Genomic DNA, 20,157 nt, shown 5'->3' on the forward strand with positions numbered 1-20,157 from the left:
GGAAAGAAAGAGAAAATAAACCACCTCTGCAGCTCTCAATCTGTTTTTAAAAAATAAAGCAAGCCCCAGGTCAGGTATAGTATGATGCAATAAAAACAAATAAAGCCCAATCAACTTGTTTGATGATAAACTAATAAACGACCCCCCACCCACCCCCCCCCCCCCCCCCCCCCCCCCCCCCGACTAGGTCAGGGTTGCCAGATTATTTTTCAACAAAATGCCAGGGGAAGACTCAAAAAATGCCAAAACACTCCAAAAAAAAATGCCAAAGTCTGTTGACTCCCACCCCACTAAGAAAACTAGTCACTTTTGATAGACAATTTACTATCATATCCTGGTGGCTTGCATGTTTTCTTTTCTTTTCTTTTTTTTTGAATTATACTAAATTTCCTGTTGGGGTATTTTTTACCTACTGACTACTAAGTGGAGTGCTAAACCACTACACCACGGTTGAGAAAAGGTGTCATTTGAAGTACAATATACAAGAAAAGAAAATGCCAAATGCCAAATGATTTTTCTAATGCCAAACGGTTTTCAAAAATGCCAGATTTTTGGAATCTGGCATTTAAAATGCCAAACTGGCAACCCTGGACTAGGTTCTTTTCACCAGCGGGATTATTTTTTTCATTGTGCCGTGAAAATTCATCCGATTTGGTTGTATTTGATATCAAAATAAAGCTGGAACATTAAGCTCTCTGCTTATTTAAACAGACGTGAGCGGACATCGCTAAAAGTATTAAAAAATGTTAAAAATAGCACGACAATGTGCTTTCCTCGCCACTCGCTCCGCCATTTTGAATCTGATATCGGGGCAGGAAGTGTCAAAAGAAAGAGAAGTTTTGCCCTTTCTAATGATACTATTCTTAGCATCATACGCCAATTCTCCGCGGCACAACCTTGATTTTCACAACGTGAATGAAAAGAGAAAATCGCGACCTCGAAATTTTCTCGCGATCCGCTAGGCAAAATTATCTAAAACCGGGTCTCGTTCGCGATTGATTATGAAACTCTTTTTAATCGCAAAAGTATGTTTTAAGATGCATTACAAAGATCAGAAGTTGATCTTTAAAATAAAACAAATTGTATTTTGTTTCGAGCATTAGAAGTTGAGATATTGTGAGGTAAAGTGGAGAGTTTTTCACAATCAACGCCATCGATAACAACTTTCCACCGATTCACGGCGCTCGCCTGTGGTACCTACTTATAACAAAGGTGTCAGATTCTCAAACTAGTTCAGATCTGTTTCCTGTTAACATATATTTGATATTCAAATTTAATGAATAAGTGAGACATGTCAATTTTTTAGGTATAATATATAGTATTTGATTTATGTGCAAAGCATTTTTTAAAAATTCTTAAGCCGGTGAAAAGCAGCCGGTGAAAAGCCTTAAAGGGGCTTACTGATTTTAAATCAGATTTTATTTAGCAAATATACATCATTATTTTTTCAAATTACAACATTTATATTTTGTTGTCATTGTTACTTATTGTTGTGATGTTTAAAACATGTATGCATAATATGTATTTTTACCGACAATAAATAATGTATTCATTCATTCATTGAAGAAGAAGAAGAAGAAGAAGAAGAAGAAGAAGAAGAAGAAGAAGAAGAAGAAGAAGAAGAAGAAGAAGAAGAAGAAGAAGAAGAAGAAGAAGAAGAAGAAGAAGAAGAAGATCAACAGTTAAAGTTCTGCTCTCAACTTGGAAAATTGCCACTTGCCACTGTTTTGTCTCTTGGTCGTTGTCCTTTCATAAAATCAAAGAAGTCTGTGCCGGCCATAGATGGAGGGAAATATTCTTGATTGACTTCACCTTCAAAAGCTGGGGGATATTTGTAACCCTCACCGTAACCTGGGGAAAATAATAATTAAGAACTTGTTCAATCAAAATTATTCTGCAGGCTGTCAATGGACAAGACGGGGGTTTAGATAGCTCAGTTGGTAAAGTGCTCGCTTCATGCAGCTATGTGGTCTTGTGGTATGACACTCGCTTTCATATCGGAAGGTCCTGGGTTCGAGCCTTGCTCTGTGCATAGTTAAGTCCTTAAAAAAGACTCGTTACTCATGTTCTCTCAGGTTAAAATGAGTAGCTGGCCATTAACAGCGTTGCCTCCATAGGAAAAATTGTTATGGATATATTCGGTAGTGTTAGTGAGTTAAGCATGTTAGTGCATATTGTGCTTTATAAAAGCTCTAGTTTTTTAAAAGCACTTAGAGACTGTGTTGCACAGGGAAAATCGTTATTTATAAATGTTATTCATTCATTACACAAAAGAATGGGGATTGATGCCGGATAAAATTGAGATTTTGTCCTGTCTACCCAGCAGTGATTGGGTAGCGGGTCTGTTAGATTTGGTGGAAAGTAATTTGCAATAGACTAGCATCCTACCCAAAAGTTAGCAAGCAATGACTATTGCTTTTTTCATGTTTAATAAATAAACGTGGATAAAGTCTGGCTCCATGTCCATGGGCCTAATTAATGGCTCTGAGGGCCAGGCTGATTTTTTGGGATGGTTTATTCTTGTATTTTTCTTTCTGCTTTGTCTCACAGTTTCACACACATTCTCAAATCTTTATCTTACGCCAGTGCCTGCTTTCTAATTTGTTACACTGAAGGACTGCTTTACAGTGCTTGTGGCACTTTTACCACACCTGCCTACTACTACAAAAATTTTGTAGAACTACGAATTTATCTTGTCCTATTAAATTTTTTTTTTTTTTAAATTGAGCTTTTATATAGCGCAATATTCACTAAACATGCTCAAGTGCTTTACAAGGGGTCCCTGGCCAACAGCAACACTTAACATGTAGGACGGGACATGACGCCTTTTAAGTGACTTTCATTTAATAAACTTCTTGAAAACGTAGCTTTGTTGTCAGAGATAGTATATAAAGGAGTTTAAAGCATTAATTTGAGGTATTTAAACACAAATTGGTCATTTAAAAAAAGTAGTTATAATGTCAACTGAAAACAGAATTTTTCTGATTAAAAAAAATAAATAAAAAAATTGAGCTTTTATATGGCACAAATCTGCTAAATGTGCTCAAAGCACTTTACAAAGGGTTTCTGACCAACAGCAACACGTAACATGTAGGAACGAGAAATGACGCCTGTTAGGCGATATTACAAATTTTTTTTTCTGACAAAGATAACACTGTTAACGGCCAGGTACTCATTTTACACCCGAGTATGGTGAGAGAATGTGACTAAGGAGCCTTTTCCAAGGACTCAACTATGCGCCGAGCGAGTGAGGCTCAAACCCAGGACCTTCTGATATAAAAGCGAGTGTCATACCACAAGACCACATAGCCGCACGTTTAGGCAGGTTTGCTTTTAGTTGCTGAACCAGTCAAAAGGAAGAAAAGGGGATAGCCAAAAAATTCTAAATTTACAATTTCGTTTCAGTGCATGACATAATCAGTCGGAAGGTGAAAATTTTGGATTTGCATTTTTTTTCATTTTCTGAAAGAATATGCTCTCCAGTGTATTTTAATCTTTATTTGAAGTAAATTGGGTGATTTTTGACGAAGTTATGGTCAGATGTATGGGAAAGGTATAAATAAATAATAAATAAATATAGCGCCTAAACATCCACGTTAATTGTGATCTGCAGCGCTTTACAGCAACTTTTCTCAAATTTCATACTTTTTCAACTTGATTAGCTGTAAAAGATATTTAGAAGTGAAATCAACCTTTGATATTTCTCGAAGATGTACAAAAAGGGTTGGTACAAAAAGGGTTGATTTAATCATTTGTGACCCTCCGCCTCGAAACGGTATTAAGTCGGATTTTTCAATTTTGGGTTTTTGGTACCCAATCATAGCTTATTTTATGCTTTAAAATTTGATACCAAATTTATACAATTCTGATCATTCATTGCCGAGATATGACCGTCTGAAGTAGGGGGAGTGTGAAAACCAAATTTTGAGAAAATCGACTTTGAAGTGAGGCACCGTTTTCTCGCACAGTCAAATCAATGGGCAAAGATAATTCATTAGATACGGGCATCGAAAATTTGACGAGAATAGTGAAATTTGGCATGAGCTTAGATTATACATCTAATAATGTACATACAAATTTTTGGAACAATCCAATAATTACTTTTGTAGTTATTCATTATTATGTAAGATGTTCTTAAACAAATAAAACACTGGAAAAAAAAATGCCGACAATTGTTCACTTTTTCAAGAATTTTTGATATTTGAATAAAGAATCAATGAAATAATGTATTATTAATGTGATATTAATGTGAAATGTTTGTCTTATTTAATAGAGAAAATACGATTTCAAAATGCCAAAAGTTAAAGAAGGTTTTATAATTTGAAAGTACAGTTTTGAAACTAGTTGAAGCCGGGTGGGCAGGGAAAGAATTATCAAGAAAGAGGATTAGAATTAGAGAGGAAGAGATAGAATGAGAGAGTAAAATACACACACACACACACGCACGCACACACACACACACACACACACATGTGTGTGTGTGTGTGTGAGAGAGAGAGAGAGAGAGAAAGAAAGAAAGAGAGAGATATAGAGAAAAAGAGGAGCGAGAGGGGGAGGGGAGTGAGACTGCTTGTGCATTAAGAGGACGCGAGGGAAATAGAATAAAGATTGAAACATGTATAATTGTATGTGTTTGTGTGTGTGTGTGTGTGTTTGTGTGTGTATGTGTGTGTATGTGTGTGTGTGTGCGTGAACGAAACAAAAGGGAGACGGAGAGAGTGAGGTAGACATGAAGAAAGGGATGGAGGCGGAGCAAAGAATTGTAGGGATACTTTAAAGAAAGCATTTTGTTACAAAGTAAGTCATAGTCAATCAACTGGAAACATATTGACCAATGAGATTGCAATTAAAGAAATGGGCTGGTCAAATCAATCATTGCATTGTTTCCATTTTGAGTCAGATGACAGCTTGAGGAGGGGGGGTGGGGCTTATTGTGTAGTGACTTACATGAAAACCTGTTATTGAATCTCTCAAGTTGTCCTTAGCGTTCACCCACATTGTTCATTGTCTAAAAAGACCGCCCCCCCCCTCCTCCTTTCTTTCAGTATACAAAGAAAGCACGACAAAACGAACATCCATCTCTCTCTCTCTCTCTCTCTCTCTGTTTGTCTCTCTCCCCTCTTCATCTATCTATCTATCTATCTACTATCTACTATCTATCTATCTATCTATCTATCTACTATCTATCTATCTATCTATCTATCTATCTATCTACCTATCTATTTATCCATTTATAGGTTTGTCTTTCTGTCTGTGTATCTATCCATCCATTTCATTTTTTAGTTACACGTATTTCCATCGGGAGTTCATTAATTGTTGAAGGTTCTATTTATTGTTCTGCTTTTGTACTTAAAATTAAATATTTATCCTACAACAATCTCTGTAAGTGTAAGATTAGTCAACTGTTGTCCTATTAAAGTCTTAGCATGTCCTATAATTTCATGAATAAAAAAAGAGGGACAAAGGAGGACCCTCACCTCGATGCAGCTCGACAAAGAGATAATAGCACGTGGTGTGTATCAAAATGCACAAACACACACATATGTAACACACGCATGCTGACGTCATGAAGCATCGCCCGAGCATTATGGTCTACAGCCACAGCGCATGTGATGAGCGTTGACCAATCAGAATCATTCATTTGTAAGGTTGTCAGGGAAAAACCTAGACTTGTTTACAGTTTTTAAAGTCCATTATTGGTTGAACCATGAAATTGTGAAAACAGTCATGCTTTCTCTGAGATAGATAAAGACACGCCCTTTGCTGTGATATCTTACATCTTATTGGTGGAGAAAAAGACTCGGTATTACTAAGCCTTGGAAAGGGTGGGTCTCTGAGAGAAAGTCAACTCTCGTTTTGAATGTGTCACTGATAGTTGCATTTTTAAACTTGAAATTTATATAACTTATCGTCATTGTTTATGTTGAATTATTATGTTTTCGTGTAGAAAAATGATTGTAGTTTCTGAAACAACCAAAAACTGAAATTTGATAATTTTGACCATTTCCACTTTAAAACCGGTTTTCTTCGTTTTCCAAATCCCGACTTAATACCGCTTCGAGGCGGAGGGTCACATTTATGACAAGAACTCATTTTTAAAAAGAAAAATTGACCTTCTAACTAAACTTGGCAATATCTCAGTTCAAACCTTTTCACTCTACCGTATGAGCCATCGATGAGCCTACCTCAACTGGGAATCAAATCTCAGACCTGCTGATTACCAGTATAGTATTATATTGATGCTATGCATTTAGTTAAAATACTCAAAACATCTGCCAGACGCATATAATAACGTACCAACACAAGAAACTACGTGCAATTTAAACTTTTATATTCATAGTCTTGTTGTTTGAATTCAGTGAGAACTTATCATTTAATTGGCTGTCTAAAAACAATAACAAAGAGCTGTGTGGCATCAATTTCGTTCCATCTATAGTATTTCTCACCCATCTTTCTCATCAGCTGAGTGGAGGCATTCCGAAGGTGTAGAGGTACGGATGGGAGGGGTCCATTATGGTTCTGAATACTCTGCTTGGCTAGGTGATATGCAGTGTGCGACTCCACTGACTTTGGGGCTCTGGACAGGTAAACCACACAATGAGCCAGATTGATCTACAATGAGAAAATTAGGTAGACAAGCTTAATATAAATTGGTTTAGGCCAAAGATACTTCGTAAGGTTGATTCACACTCAATCGTTTCAATTTGCCACCCTTCAATGTTGGAATTCCCTACCAGCTCCCTTAGGTCATCTTCATCCCTTCAAGTTTTTAAAACACTACTGAAAACCCACTTGCTTCGAATGTAATCAATTAATGATATGTTTATGTATTTGTATATTTCATTTGATGTCAATGTAAAGCGCTTGGTGCCTGTTTAGACAAGGTAAAGTGCTATAATAAGTGCTATTTTATTATTATTATTATTATTATTATTATTATTATTATTATTATTATCATATATTATCATCATCATCATCATCATCATCATCATCATCATCATCATCATCATCATCATCATCATCATCATCATCATCATCATCATCATCATCATCTCATCATCATCATCATCATCATCATCATCATCATTCATATTATATCATTCATTATCATCATTATTATTATTATTATTATTATTATTATTATTATTATTATTATTATTATTATTTATTATTATTATTTATTATTATTATTATTTATTATTATTATTATTATATTATTATTATTATTATTATTATTATTATTATATTATTATTTTATTATTATTATTATATTATTATTATTATTATTATTATTATTATTATTATTATTATTATTATTATTTCTAATGTGTGTAAATCAACATTTCCATTAAAAAGCATACAACCAATCAAATACTTCATATAAAAATATAATACACAATAAACCATCCCAACATCAAAAACTGACTCCCATTTGAATTCGATTTTCCCTTCTAATTCCAATGCCCGACTTTGGAATAGCCACCCAGCTGACATGGGTGTAACCGGTTACCAATGCCTTCAAGCAGTTGCTATAGCTCACATTGTGACTACGTATTTTCATTAGTATTATGTGCCGTGTTTTTAACAAGTTTACAATGTAATACCCTACAAACAGTGGAGTGATCCTCGATAATATTGGAGAGTTCAAGAAGAAGAAGAAGAAGAAGAAGAAGAAGAAGAAGAAGAAGAAGAAGAAGAAGAAAAAGTAGAAGTAGAAGAAGAAGTAAGGACCCCTTGTAAAGCGCTTTGAGCACATTTAGTGGATATTGCACTGAATAAAGGCTCAATTTATTTAAGAAGAAGAAGAAGAAGAAGAAGAAGAAGAAGAAGAAGAAGAAGAAGAAGAAGAAGAAGAAGAAGAAGAAGAAGAAGAAGAAGAAGAAGAAGAAGAAGAAGAAGAAGAAGAAGAAGAAGAAGAAAATATTGAAATCCTATGGTGAGGCTAAATTTTATCCTAGTATCTGTAGCATTGCATTGATGAAACCTGGATACGCAGGCATTGAGAATTCATCACAGTATGTGCCATTCATTGTACAACCGTGTACACGTGTTGCAGTGTATAATTCAATAATATAATTCAAGAAAACCCAATAAACTTATTAGATAACTCAAGTCTCATATTTTAAACTAAAAGCTTAACTTCCAGCATCTAAAACTAAAACACCCCAAAATAAAAATGTTTTAATGAGCATATTATTGTTACAAGTAGTAAACAAAAAAAAATCGACGTTCTGGTTTTTTAGTAATGTATGTATTGTTTTTTTGTTGTTGGCTGAAGAAGGGTTTTGAGCCCGAAACGTTCTGTGTTTGGTATTTTGTTCTTGTTTTAGAGTATTAATTTTTGTTTATGACTTTTTACAGTCCACAGATTCTAGCAGCTAAGTATCACTTTGACTTTTATTATTGTCACAGATTATCATCTTTCTTCAGAAGACACAACTTCATTATGTATACCCCCCCTCCCCCTCCCCCTGCCTACCACCCAAACATGAGCATTTTTATAGCGCAATATCTACTAAAAATGCTCAAGGTTCTTTACAAGGGGTTCCAAGTCAACAGCAACTATTAAAATGCAGCATAGGACATGACACCTGTAAGGGGATATTACAATTTATTTTTTGATACAGACAATGCTGTTATCGGTCTGGTACACATTTTACAGCCGAGTACAGTGAAAGAGAATACAAGTAAAAATAGCTTTTTCCACGAACTCTTTGTACTGAATCTTTCATTCTTTTATAACACATAATTTGATTATCAACTCCCACTTTGTAATGTCTTTTTTTTTTTTTAAGGGTTTTACGGGCGCTTGCAACACATGAAGGTAATATCAGCACCAGTAAAAAGGAAGAAAATGGGATAATAAAAAGTTATAGAATGAGAATAAAAGCACCCAAGAAAAAGTAAGACAAAGGGGAATTGGTTCAAATACGAAACAGATGTAGATTCCAAGACCATGCCATCAAAGTACTTAGTTTGAGATCACCAAAAAGTCTTATCCAGACACAAGCACAGGTCCCCACTAAGAGGAATACACTCAAATGTTTACAAATTATATATAATATGCAACACAAGTGATCAAAAGAACATAAAAAAGTCATGGGACAAGATGATATATAATATGTAACCAAAACATAATACAGTGCATAACAGAGAGATGATTTACGAGGGAAAAAATATCATCTTACAAAACCTCCTTTGAGTGTTTCCCTCTCAGCCAGGGTATCCGACCAGGGCCAGGACAAAACCAAGGAATCTCATTCCATGCAAACAGAAAGCAAGTTGGAAAACAGATATAGGGGGATAGAAGACACAGTAAGTGCCTCCTTGCCCACTATGGGAGACCACTTTGTAATGTGTAATTGGTTGAGATGTGCGGCTATGTGGTCTTGTGGTATGACCCTCGCTTTCGGATCGGAAGGTCCGGGGTTCGAGCCATAGCTGAGTCTTTGGAGAAGGCTCTTTACTCACATTCTCTCACTGAACTCAGGTGTAAAATGAGTACCTGGTCGTTAACAACGTTGTCTCTGTCCCAAAAAAATTGTAATATCGCCTAACAGGTGTCATGTCTTGTTCTACATATTATGTGTTGCTGTTGGGCAGGGAACCCTTGTAAAGCGCTTTGAGCACGTTTAGTGGATAGTGCCTTATATAAAAGCTCAATTAAAATTATTTTTTTTAAAGCTCAATCTAACCTGACACTCTGGCATCCCAATCAACTGACAAGCCTGGAAAGTTGACACTGCAAGGCTCAAGGCAGTCGGATCTGCTAAACCTGGAAATACAATAGACAGCCTTTTTTAATGATTAGTTCTCACTAAATTCTATCAATCAAGACGACAAACGTTCAAGATTATACATGTTTTTTTTTGTGTTGATATGTTATATCCAGCCGGCGGATGTTATGCGTATTTTACCTAAAAACATGGCATCAATACTATAATGTAGACAATAGAGCTAAAAAGCACAATAAAAACTAGAGCATTTATATAGCACAATATCCACTAAACATGCTCAAAGCACTTTACATGAAGTTCCTAGATAACAGCAACACTTTATATGTAAGACGAGACTTGACACTTATTAGGCGAAATTACAAATTTTTTTCAGACAAAAACAACACTGTTAACAGCCGGGAACTCATTTTACACCTGAGTACAGTGAGTGAATGTTAGTAAACAGCCTTGTTCTCAAGGACTCAACTATGCACCACTCAGAGCAGGACTCGAACCCTGGACCTTCTAGCCTGAAGGTGACTGTCAAACCACAAGACTACATAGCTGTAAGAAAATAAAAAAGTCATGGGACAAGATGAGGTTGCCTTGAAGAATTAGTGCAATGGTAGCAACTTGGTGAGAGCTGAGTTACCAATAGCTCAGTTGGTAGAAAGAGCATTTGCTCCTCCTGCAAAGAGACAGATCAATCTTGGATAAAGTCGAGATTTTCAATAAAAAACCCCACTGTCCTCCCAGCAGTGATTGGGTAGCTGGGCAAGTTAGATTCAGTGGAAATGCTTTACGGTAGACTAGCATCCTATTCAAAGGGTAGCAAGCAATTTCGATTATTTATTTCATCTTGTATAAACTGGGATAAACTACTGGCTGGGTGGAATATGATTTAGAGGAATAGCCAATTTGAAAACTTTACACTGATCAATGCGATTCAAGTGATTGTAAAGTGTGGTTATTTTTTTTAAAAAAGTAGAATCCTTACACTGAGTTTGGTAGTGATTGGTAGAGAGTAAACAACAAATGAATAATATACATAGACAACTACAGACAGACACAGATCTCATAGCCCTCAAAGGATGAGTCTCTCATTGATCAACCAATTTCCTTCAAGCTTGTATTTGTATCCTGTTGGACTGTAAGCAGCAAGTGTATACAAAAGTATTACCCTAATTTTTTTCATCCAATAAATGCACCCCTCCCTCCTTTACTTAACATGTAGGTACCCCAAAAACATCTTTGAAAGAAAAAATAAAACAATTATTAAAATCCCCAACAACCGTGTGAGCATTTATATAGCGCAATTCCACTAAACATGGTCAAAGTGCTTTACAAAGGGTCCCTAGCCAACAGCAACACTAAACATGTAGGCAAGACATGACACCTGTTTGGCGATATTACAATTTTTTTTTTCCAACAGAGACGAATGCTGTTAATGCCCAGGTACTCATTTTACATCTGAGTACAGTGAAAGAATGCGAGTAAATGGCCTTTTCCAAGGAATCAACTATGCGTCGCTCACAGCAGTACTCGAACCCTGGACATTCGAATCCAAAGGTGAGCATCAAACCACTAGACTACATAAGTTTAATGTCCACTGAAGAGGAGGGATGGCTATAACAATTGTTTTTGGTAAATATCACAAGCTTTTCCTATTTCAAGACTTACCAACATCCTCACTGGCAAATACCACAAGACGTCTGGCTACAAAAAGTGGACTCTCCCCCCCTTCCAACATACGAGCCATCCAGTAGAGCGCAGCACTGTCGTTGGAGCCTCGCATAGATTTGATCAAGGCTGATGCTATGTTGAAGTGCTCCTCTCCTGTAAAGGAATTCCTGTTTAATAGAGTTGTTCCTTTAACTCGCCCAATCCTAATGCCGAGTACCTCGGTATTTGACTGTGAATAGTTTTATCCCATCATGATTTACATTTTTCTGAGACAAATTATATGTCTTGTTTTTAATTGTTGCATGATATTTATAGTTGAATAAAACTGTATACATTCCAATTTTCTTTTAGATTGAGTAACTATAAAAAGTACCAAAATTCTTCTGGAAAAGTTGACAGCATGGGATAGAGGCCAAGGGCCGAGTGTGTTAAAAGTATGACAGGAACATCTACAATACTGAATTTGATTTAAAATATGCGTCTTTATGATCCGTGGTATGACAATCGCCTTCGGAACGGTGGACCCCAGGTTTGAGTCCCACTGTGGGCCGCGTTTAGTTGAGTCCTTACTCTTAGTCTTTACTCATATTCCTCCCAATCCGAAAGCGAGTGTCATACCACTAGACCACATAGCCGCAGCTATGACACTTGACGGCTATGAAAATTTTGTAAAAAAAACATTGAGCTTTTATATAGCGCAATATCCACTAAACATGCTCAAAGTGCTTTACAGGCGCATTGAACATCTCCTTGTAAAAAATCTATGCCATTTACCATTTCTGTCATACAAAACATGAGACCTCTGTAGTCCTTCCTTCACATTGTCCAGAGTGACAACGATAATTCCATCACCACAGTCTCCCCCATTTGTCTCTTTCCTCTTTTCCATCAGTCTAGCTTGAACTGTCATCTGTAAACCATTTAGGGCAGTTCTTGCATCTCCATCAACTAGTCCAGACAAGGCGTCAACGGCATTCTCTTCTATGTACACTTGAATAGGGCTGAAGGTGAAATATGTTTATGTTAATGTTTTTTATATTGTTTTTGTTAATTCGATGGAGATGGGAGGGATGTCACTAAAATCAATCTATCACAGAACAACAAAAACAAATGAAAGTACATCTCTATCACTCTCTCTCTCTAATATAAAATCAATCGCAGATAAAAACAAAAAATGAATGAAAGTGCATTGAAAATCTCTTTCTCTGGTAAAATCATCTATTTTATATCACAAGGAACTCTTGAAGGAAAGACTTTTTGAATATACAAATGATGACTAAAAATTGCTCTTAAAGCAAGATATTTGTTGTCAGGTTGTGACAATGAAACATATTTCTTTTTTCCTTTTGCTTTCATCATTTGGATTTGCAGACTTGGGGGTCCTGATAGCTCGGTAGAACACTTGCTTCACACGCAAAGGGTCTAAGATTGAACCTGTGTGAGGTCGAGATGTTTTTCTGACACCCCTGCCCAAGTGGAATAACCCCTGTTTTCCAAAGTTAGGAAATTGGGGGTGGGGGTAATCATCTTCCCCAAGGAAAAAACAAATGTGCCTGAAGTGGGGCTCTTATCCTACACCATCTGGGTCACAGTGCAATGCCTTAACCGCTCGGCCACCCCAATCAAATAACATACCTTTCATTATGATTTGAATCTAAGGAGAACTCTTGTTCCCAAAGACTGTCTTCGTCCCCATCTTCCTTCGTGTCTCCAGTTTCATTTTCTGACGAATTTTCCTCCGGTGATTTTTGAATGCGCACTCCCATTTTACGACAGGCACGCCTGACTATCATCTTTACATCTTCTATCTGATAATAATAAATGGAACAAATTTTCAAAAATGCACATAACGGTTTTATTATAGACTAAAAAGAAATGGAAACTATCAGATCTCTTATACATGGGGAAGATATTCTGAATAATACAAAAATGTACAGTAAAAACTTATGAATGGTCACTGGAGAGAGTAGTTAGAGCCAACAAAATAATGTTACATACCGATACTTAAAATCAATTTCGTTTTCAAAACAGCAAACACTAAACAGTTAAATAATAATCAGACATTTGAAATATACAACAATCAATTTCATTTTGTTGAATGAAAGAAGAAAACAGTCTATATTTATTTATCTTTGTGTACAATTCTGACCTAAGTATCTATAGTGTGGCCCTGTATTGCTCACTTATAAACATGCTGGGGAGAACAAAATCCTTAAAATTAAATTTTAATTAAGCTAAAATCATAAAATTTGAGTCATTATAAATGCCATCCCTGAGGATAATGACTTTTTTTCTTTAAACTAAAAATAAATAAATAAAATCTATAAATTCCGATCACTATGAATCTCCTTCTTCTTTGTTCGACAAATGCTGTGCCATGTTGTAAGTGCTCAGAGAGGCCAGACATTGTTAATAACTTGGTGCTGTCATTATAATTTTTGGCAGATTGTTCCATTCCTTTTGTGGTTCGTGGGAAAAACTTAAAACATGTTGAGAAAAGCAGCTTTAAAGTTAAACAACACAATTTCTTGCAAACAACATTAAAGTAACAGAATCATCAACATGAAATCATATAAAAAGAAGCGTTCATGCACACAACAACAAACAGTGTATGGGGCGATAATGCCAAAAATAACGATACCAATCATGCCAAACTTTCAATGCTAAATCACGAGTCAAATTAGATTGGAAAAAAAATACATTTGCTGGTCAAATGATACGCAGATTTCAATATATCTCTTCAATTTGCCCATTAAAAATATTTTAAAATATAAAGACAAGAATTACTAAAGAATGCTTTTGGGAAATGAAAGATAAATGGTTTAACTATTGTTTTAAAAAAGAAATCTCATTTTGGCCACAGAATGCCATTTTTACCTTTATAATCCCTTTGCTTGAAACAAGGTTAAGGGACTAAATCATTTTGGTATGTTTTCCTTGGTATGCTATTCAACCGGCTCACTCTTGATATAAAAACAGATTGACACAGTGGATTAAAAGTGGGAATGTACCTGTAGTTTTTCCAAAGTTATCACACGACACCTGCTGAGTAAAGCACTATTGATGTGAAATGATGGATTTTCTGTCGTTGCTCCTATCAAAGTGATGATTCCGTTCTCCACATGAGGTAAAAGGGCATCCTGGTGGACAATAGAAACAGGATTAAACTTGAGTATTTATATACCACAGTATCCACTAAACCTGCTCAAAGTACTTTACAAGGGGTCCATGACCAACAGCAACGCGTAACATGTAGAACTGGAAATGACGCCTGTTAGTAGTTAGGCAATATTGTAATTTTTTCCCACAGAGACAACGCTGTTAACGGCCAGGTACTCACTTTACACCTGAGTACGATGAGAGAATGTGAGTGAAGAGCCTTTTCCAAGGACTCAATTATACGCCGAGCGAGGCCCAAACCCAGTACCTTCCAATCCAATGTGTCATACCACTAGACTACATAGCCGCAAGGGGTCCCTGGTCAACAGCTACACTTAACATGTAGGATGAGGTGCAAGGCCTGTTAGGGGACAGAGACAACAGAGAGAAATGAAGTAAACACACTGATAACTGATAATAACAGCTAGGTATTCATTTTAAACTCGAGTACAGGGGGAGAATGAGAGTAAAGAGAGGATTTTCCAAGGACTCGACTATGTCCTGCTCAGGTAAGGACTCGAACCCTGGACTTTCTGATCTGAAGGCAAGTGACATACTACTAGACCACACAGCCACAGCAAAACTTTGATATTTTCAAAAAAAGTAATACAATCGATAAAAAACCCTTTCTTCATCCCCAAGGCAAAATTTGTCTTCAGTGTCTATTTCAAAGGAAGACTGGAATAACCTAAGCATCAGCCTCAATGCAGCACTGCAAGTGAGCGGCAAGGAGTCAAGCTCAATACCCTCTGGGTATGAAACATAGACCAAACCTGCATTATGGTGCGGCTATGTGGTCTATCTTTAAATCGAAAAGATACACACTAATCCATGACTTATTGTTCGTCTTTGTGGCCTCTCTACCCCCCAATTCACTTCCACTTCCCAACCAATCTGAACCAGTCCATTCTTACTTGATGGTGAGAACACAATGTGCTCATTGAGAGCATTAATGTTGTGACTCCATAAAGATGAACACACACCCACTCACAGATACACACTGTTACACTACTTCAACCACAAAGTCAAACAGTTAAAGAATTTGATGCGGTGCATTGTGTGTCAATGGGATGAATGATAGCAGTGGAATAATAATACCCTTGGAAAATCATGATAACTTTTGAACTTTATCTAAACCGAAATATTTCAAAACCCAAATAGTATACCAAATCCCTTGAATTTCAGTTTCAGCGATTTTTACTGTATTGTTAAAAATTATGTGGTGCTCAATTTGTATAATACAATAGACTTGCATCCTATCCAAAAGGTAGCAAGCAATTAATTGCTACTGTCCAATGAGTGCTAAAGAAACTGGGATAAAATCTGGATCCATGGGCCTTATGGCCCTGAAGAACTCCTTGCTCAAAGAAATAAAAATGAAATGCCGACAATGGGGCTCAAATCTGGGTCCATCTGGTTAAAGTGCAATCCCCTCTTCACTCAGTTATCCCTCTGACAATTCAAATTCATTTCGTCATAGTTTCAAGGTTCAAGAGTTTATTTTATGGCCAATAACCTTATTTGTCTGAAAAAAAAAATATTAATAATAATAATAATAATAATAATAATAATAATAATCATAATAAAATTGATAATGATGATGATAATAATAATAATAATAATAATAATAATAATAATAATAATAATAATAATAATAATAATAAAATAATAATAATAATAATAATATAATAATAATAATAATAATTTAATTATTCATAACAGCAAGCCTGTGTCTACCTGTTGTAATTTGTTAAAACGGTGAATCTCATCCAGGAAAAGAATGGTCTTCCTTCTCAACATTTTCAGATCATTCTGGGCAACAACAGCAGCTTCCTTAACATCACGCACACTCGCTGATGTAGCGGAGAAAGAAATAAATTTTGTGTTTCCACCACGCTGACACCGATGCGCTACAATTTTAGCAAGTGTGGTCTGGATAAAAGAACAAATTATCAAATTAGGAACAAAATGTGGATAATACAATAATGATAATCATAATAATAATAATAATAATAATAATAATAATAATAATAATAATAATGATAATAATAATAATAATAATAATGATGATAATAATAATAATAATAATAATAATAATAATAATAATAATAATAATAATAATAATAACAATAATAATGATAATAATAATAATAATAATAATAATAATAATAATAATAATAATAATAATAATAATAATAATAATAATAATAATAATAATAATAATAATAATAATTATGATTTATCATTTTTAAAAAATAGGGTTGGGGATCAACATTGTTCCGAACAGCCAACTGTATAATTTACACGATAGAGCACAGAATTACTGGCAAATCTAAAAATCATCAAACTATATTTTACTGATATATGAGTAACTTGCAGATCTTCTTATATATTTTAGGCTAATTCTATCATCCGTTGACTCATAATAAATATGAAGAAAATCTGCTATCGCAATACTTAGTCCTTTTTGACCGTTGACTTCCATTACAAGTACGCAATTCTAGCATATCCACAACAAAAATTGATAACATACTTTTAAATCTCTCTCAATACTATCGGTGATTCTGTGATGTCACTATTAAATAAATTGTTACTTCATGTCATATTTTAAAAATATTTTGTAAGCCTTGAACTATAAAACGTTTGGTGAATTAATATTTAAAATTAGATTCATATATCTAAAAATTATAAATCTTTATCTAAAACTATATTTTTTGTCAATTTGATTAGCATCCGTATTATTTACTAATTTCAAATATAAATAAACTGAATTTCTTTTACCTTGTCTTCATACATATCTTATCATAGGATTATATGAAGGAGGTGGTAGCATGTAGGTATGTGATCTGAAAATACCTAAACAGTGTGCCTGGGTCCTTTCACTCGTGAGAACCTTTAGTGATGTAAAACTACGGTTCTCTGACTATTACTTATCGGTCATTTGACTTTGGGAATTGCTACCTGACCGTCTTACTGCAAAATTCATTAGTGAGCACCTACAGACTTTATTAGCGGACCTAGTTTAATCGTTGATGGGTCAAACTATTCATCTCAATCTGTTAATTTCCACGATTCAACAGTATAATAATATGTAAAGAGTCTGCCTGTTTGTAAAAGCCATTATTTCTCGACAAATGTTGCAGGTTATCCACTTGTAATAATAATAATAATGATGATGATGACAATTATTATTTCAAAACAATGGTAACTGTCAATGAAGTAAACACACTGAGAACTGATAATAATAAGAGTGATCTATCTATAGAATCAAGAAATTAAAATTAAAAGATTTTAAAGTATGAAAAACCTCTCCTTACCTTTCCACAACCTGGCGGACCCCATAAAACCATTGATGGGATATTGTTGCCTTTGAGAAGAAGAGAATGGAGCATACTATTCTTGCCAACTGCTTTTGTTTGCCCAATATAATCCTCAAAATTCTGTGGTCTGACTTTATCTGCTAAAGGAGAATTCAATATCTTAATATTCACATGAGATGATAAATGTTGGATTTCATTGGATTTTTCTTTCTCCGGTACATTGGCTTTAATATTTTGCTCCGGCTCTTCATCGACATCAATAGTGACAATAGAATCAGCATCATGGGGTCTTTTTGGTTCTTTGTTACAAACTGGATTACTTTGCACCCCAGTCTCAATTTTGCTCATTTTTGATGGTTTTGCATTTTTCAGTCCGGACGATAGTGAGAGCGCCTTTTTGGTAAAAAAGCCCCAATCATTCGATTTTCTTTTGATGCCACTTGACGTGGCGGACATATCCTCATTAGAAATAGTTTCCTTGGAGTTCAAACATGAATTCGCATGTTCAGTGATTATACTGCTGCTAAACAATTTTCCACAAATTGGACAATTGATTGTACTTCCCGCTGTCGTAGCCATGGCTTGTTTACTTCTGTCAGCAGTAGTGTTGGGTTATTCGATCGCTTTTACTCGATCGACATTCGAGCGCGAAGCCACGATTCACCGTCCGATCTCAATTCCGGAAGAGCGAGTTGAAAAAACGTTCATTCGAGTTGACGAGTAGAGACGAGCTTGAGACGATCTTGAGACTTGAGACGAGCTTGAGACGATCTTGAGACTTGAGACGATCACGATCCGAGCGAGTTGAGGGGTAACGAGTAACGAGTGTTTCGAATCATTTCAAACGATCACAGTTTGCCATCCGATACCAATCGCTAACGTTTGCACACGGTAGTCTGTGGTTCTTCCACAGCCCTCACTCCTTGTCAGATGTTAGTGTGTCTGGGTGGCAGGGAAATTCGTGTAGGTGTATCACGCGTGTGTGACAAGACTTCATTAAACCTACTAAAGGTTGAATATCACACACACACACACACACACACACACACACAGACAGACACTATGGCTATTTCTATGACACACACGCATCCATCTATCAATGAACACTACCCTACAATAAAGTAAAACGTTAGCTTTGAATATGGAATGTTTCAATGTTAGATGCCTGTGTAATTTTTAGTTCCCATCATCATCATCATCATCATCATCATCATCATCATCATCATCATCATCATCATCATCATCATCATCATCATTAGGGGCAGCGTGGCTCAGCGGTTCGGTCTTTGGTTCGCACCCCAAAGGTACCGAGTTCGATCACCCGCCGCTGCACTGTGTGGCCTTGAGCAAGTCACCTCGTCCTAGCTCAATTTGCGGCGCTGCACTGTGGCTGACGCCTGGTTATTCCAGTCTTCCCTTAGAATAGACCGTAGAGAAAAACCTCCCCTATGGGATGAATAACGGGAATTGTATTTATTATTATTTTTATAATTTATTACTCTTCACCATCATTATCAGCAGGTGCAGCAGCCCAGCATCATCATCACCTTAATTATAATAAATAAATAAATATCAACACATGTTAATGTAATCATCAATCAAAACAGCTCGCAGAATTCACAAATTGCTCCTAAAAGACCATACCTAGGAAGAAAAAACAAAACAAATATTATTGCTAACTTATCTGAAAAGGAGTAGTTTCAAAAGAATCCTAAAATTATTAAAGCTCGGGAGCGTCTTTGATTTCTTTGTCTGATTTATTCCATACTTTTGGGGACCCGACAGAGAAAGATTTTCAGCTAACTCTAGTTTATAATATGGGAACATTAATCAGTCGTTTATATTGGAATCGGAGTGGTCAAGCAGGTGTATGAATTCAAAGCTCATTTCCACGGATCAATGAACTTCATAATAATTCAATTTTCCCCCTAGCACGCCATACAAACCTACATCCATTTCATAAAGTACCAGTCGCCTGTTTCGGGTCTTTTTTTGTACTAAAACTCTTAATAGTATCCGTCACTGCTTATAGATAGTTATACATTCACACCTGAGTCGAGTAAAGTAATGTGTGGTAAGTGCCTTACACAAGGACTTAACTTCGGGATCAGAATTTTCCAGGATCACTGTCACCCACTCGACCACTTACAACGCTTAACATCGCTTGATTTATGACAAGAAGAGACACCTTACCGCTGAGCCACAGAACAACTAATAATCACAACATTAAGGATCGCATGCTTTTAATCTTTCTTTTAAAAGTACTTCTTCAGAGCTAT

At 35.7% G+C, this 20,157-nt stretch overlaps 1 protein-coding gene across 1 annotated transcript; it reads right to left on the reverse strand.

Annotated features, from left to right (window-relative positions):
- Window positions 1-1,569: 1,569 nt before the first annotated feature.
- Window positions 1,570-18,567, reverse strand: LOC144977398 (ATPase WRNIP1-like). Its single transcript, XM_078922569.1, has 9 exons — window positions 17,876-18,567; window positions 16,296-16,490; window positions 14,411-14,539; window positions 13,035-13,207; window positions 12,174-12,400; window positions 11,397-11,552; window positions 9,696-9,775; window positions 6,447-6,612; window positions 1,570-1,851 (listed from the first exon to the last, which is right to left on the reverse strand). The coding sequence occupies exons 1-9, from the start codon at window positions 18,455-18,457 to the stop codon at window positions 1,697-1,699; spliced, it is 1,863 nt and encodes a 620-aa protein (XP_078778695.1). The 5' UTR covers window positions 18,458-18,567; the 3' UTR covers window positions 1,570-1,696.
- Window positions 18,568-20,157: the final 1,590 nt, after the last annotated feature.

The sequence above is a fragment of the Berghia stephanieae genome, chromosome 7, assembly GCF_034508935.2.
Source record: "Berghia stephanieae isolate SIO BIC M18660-M18661 chromosome 7, UCSD_Bste_1.3, whole genome shotgun sequence".
Taxonomy (NCBI): Eukaryota; Metazoa; Mollusca; class Gastropoda; order Nudibranchia; family Aeolidiidae; genus Berghia; species Berghia stephanieae.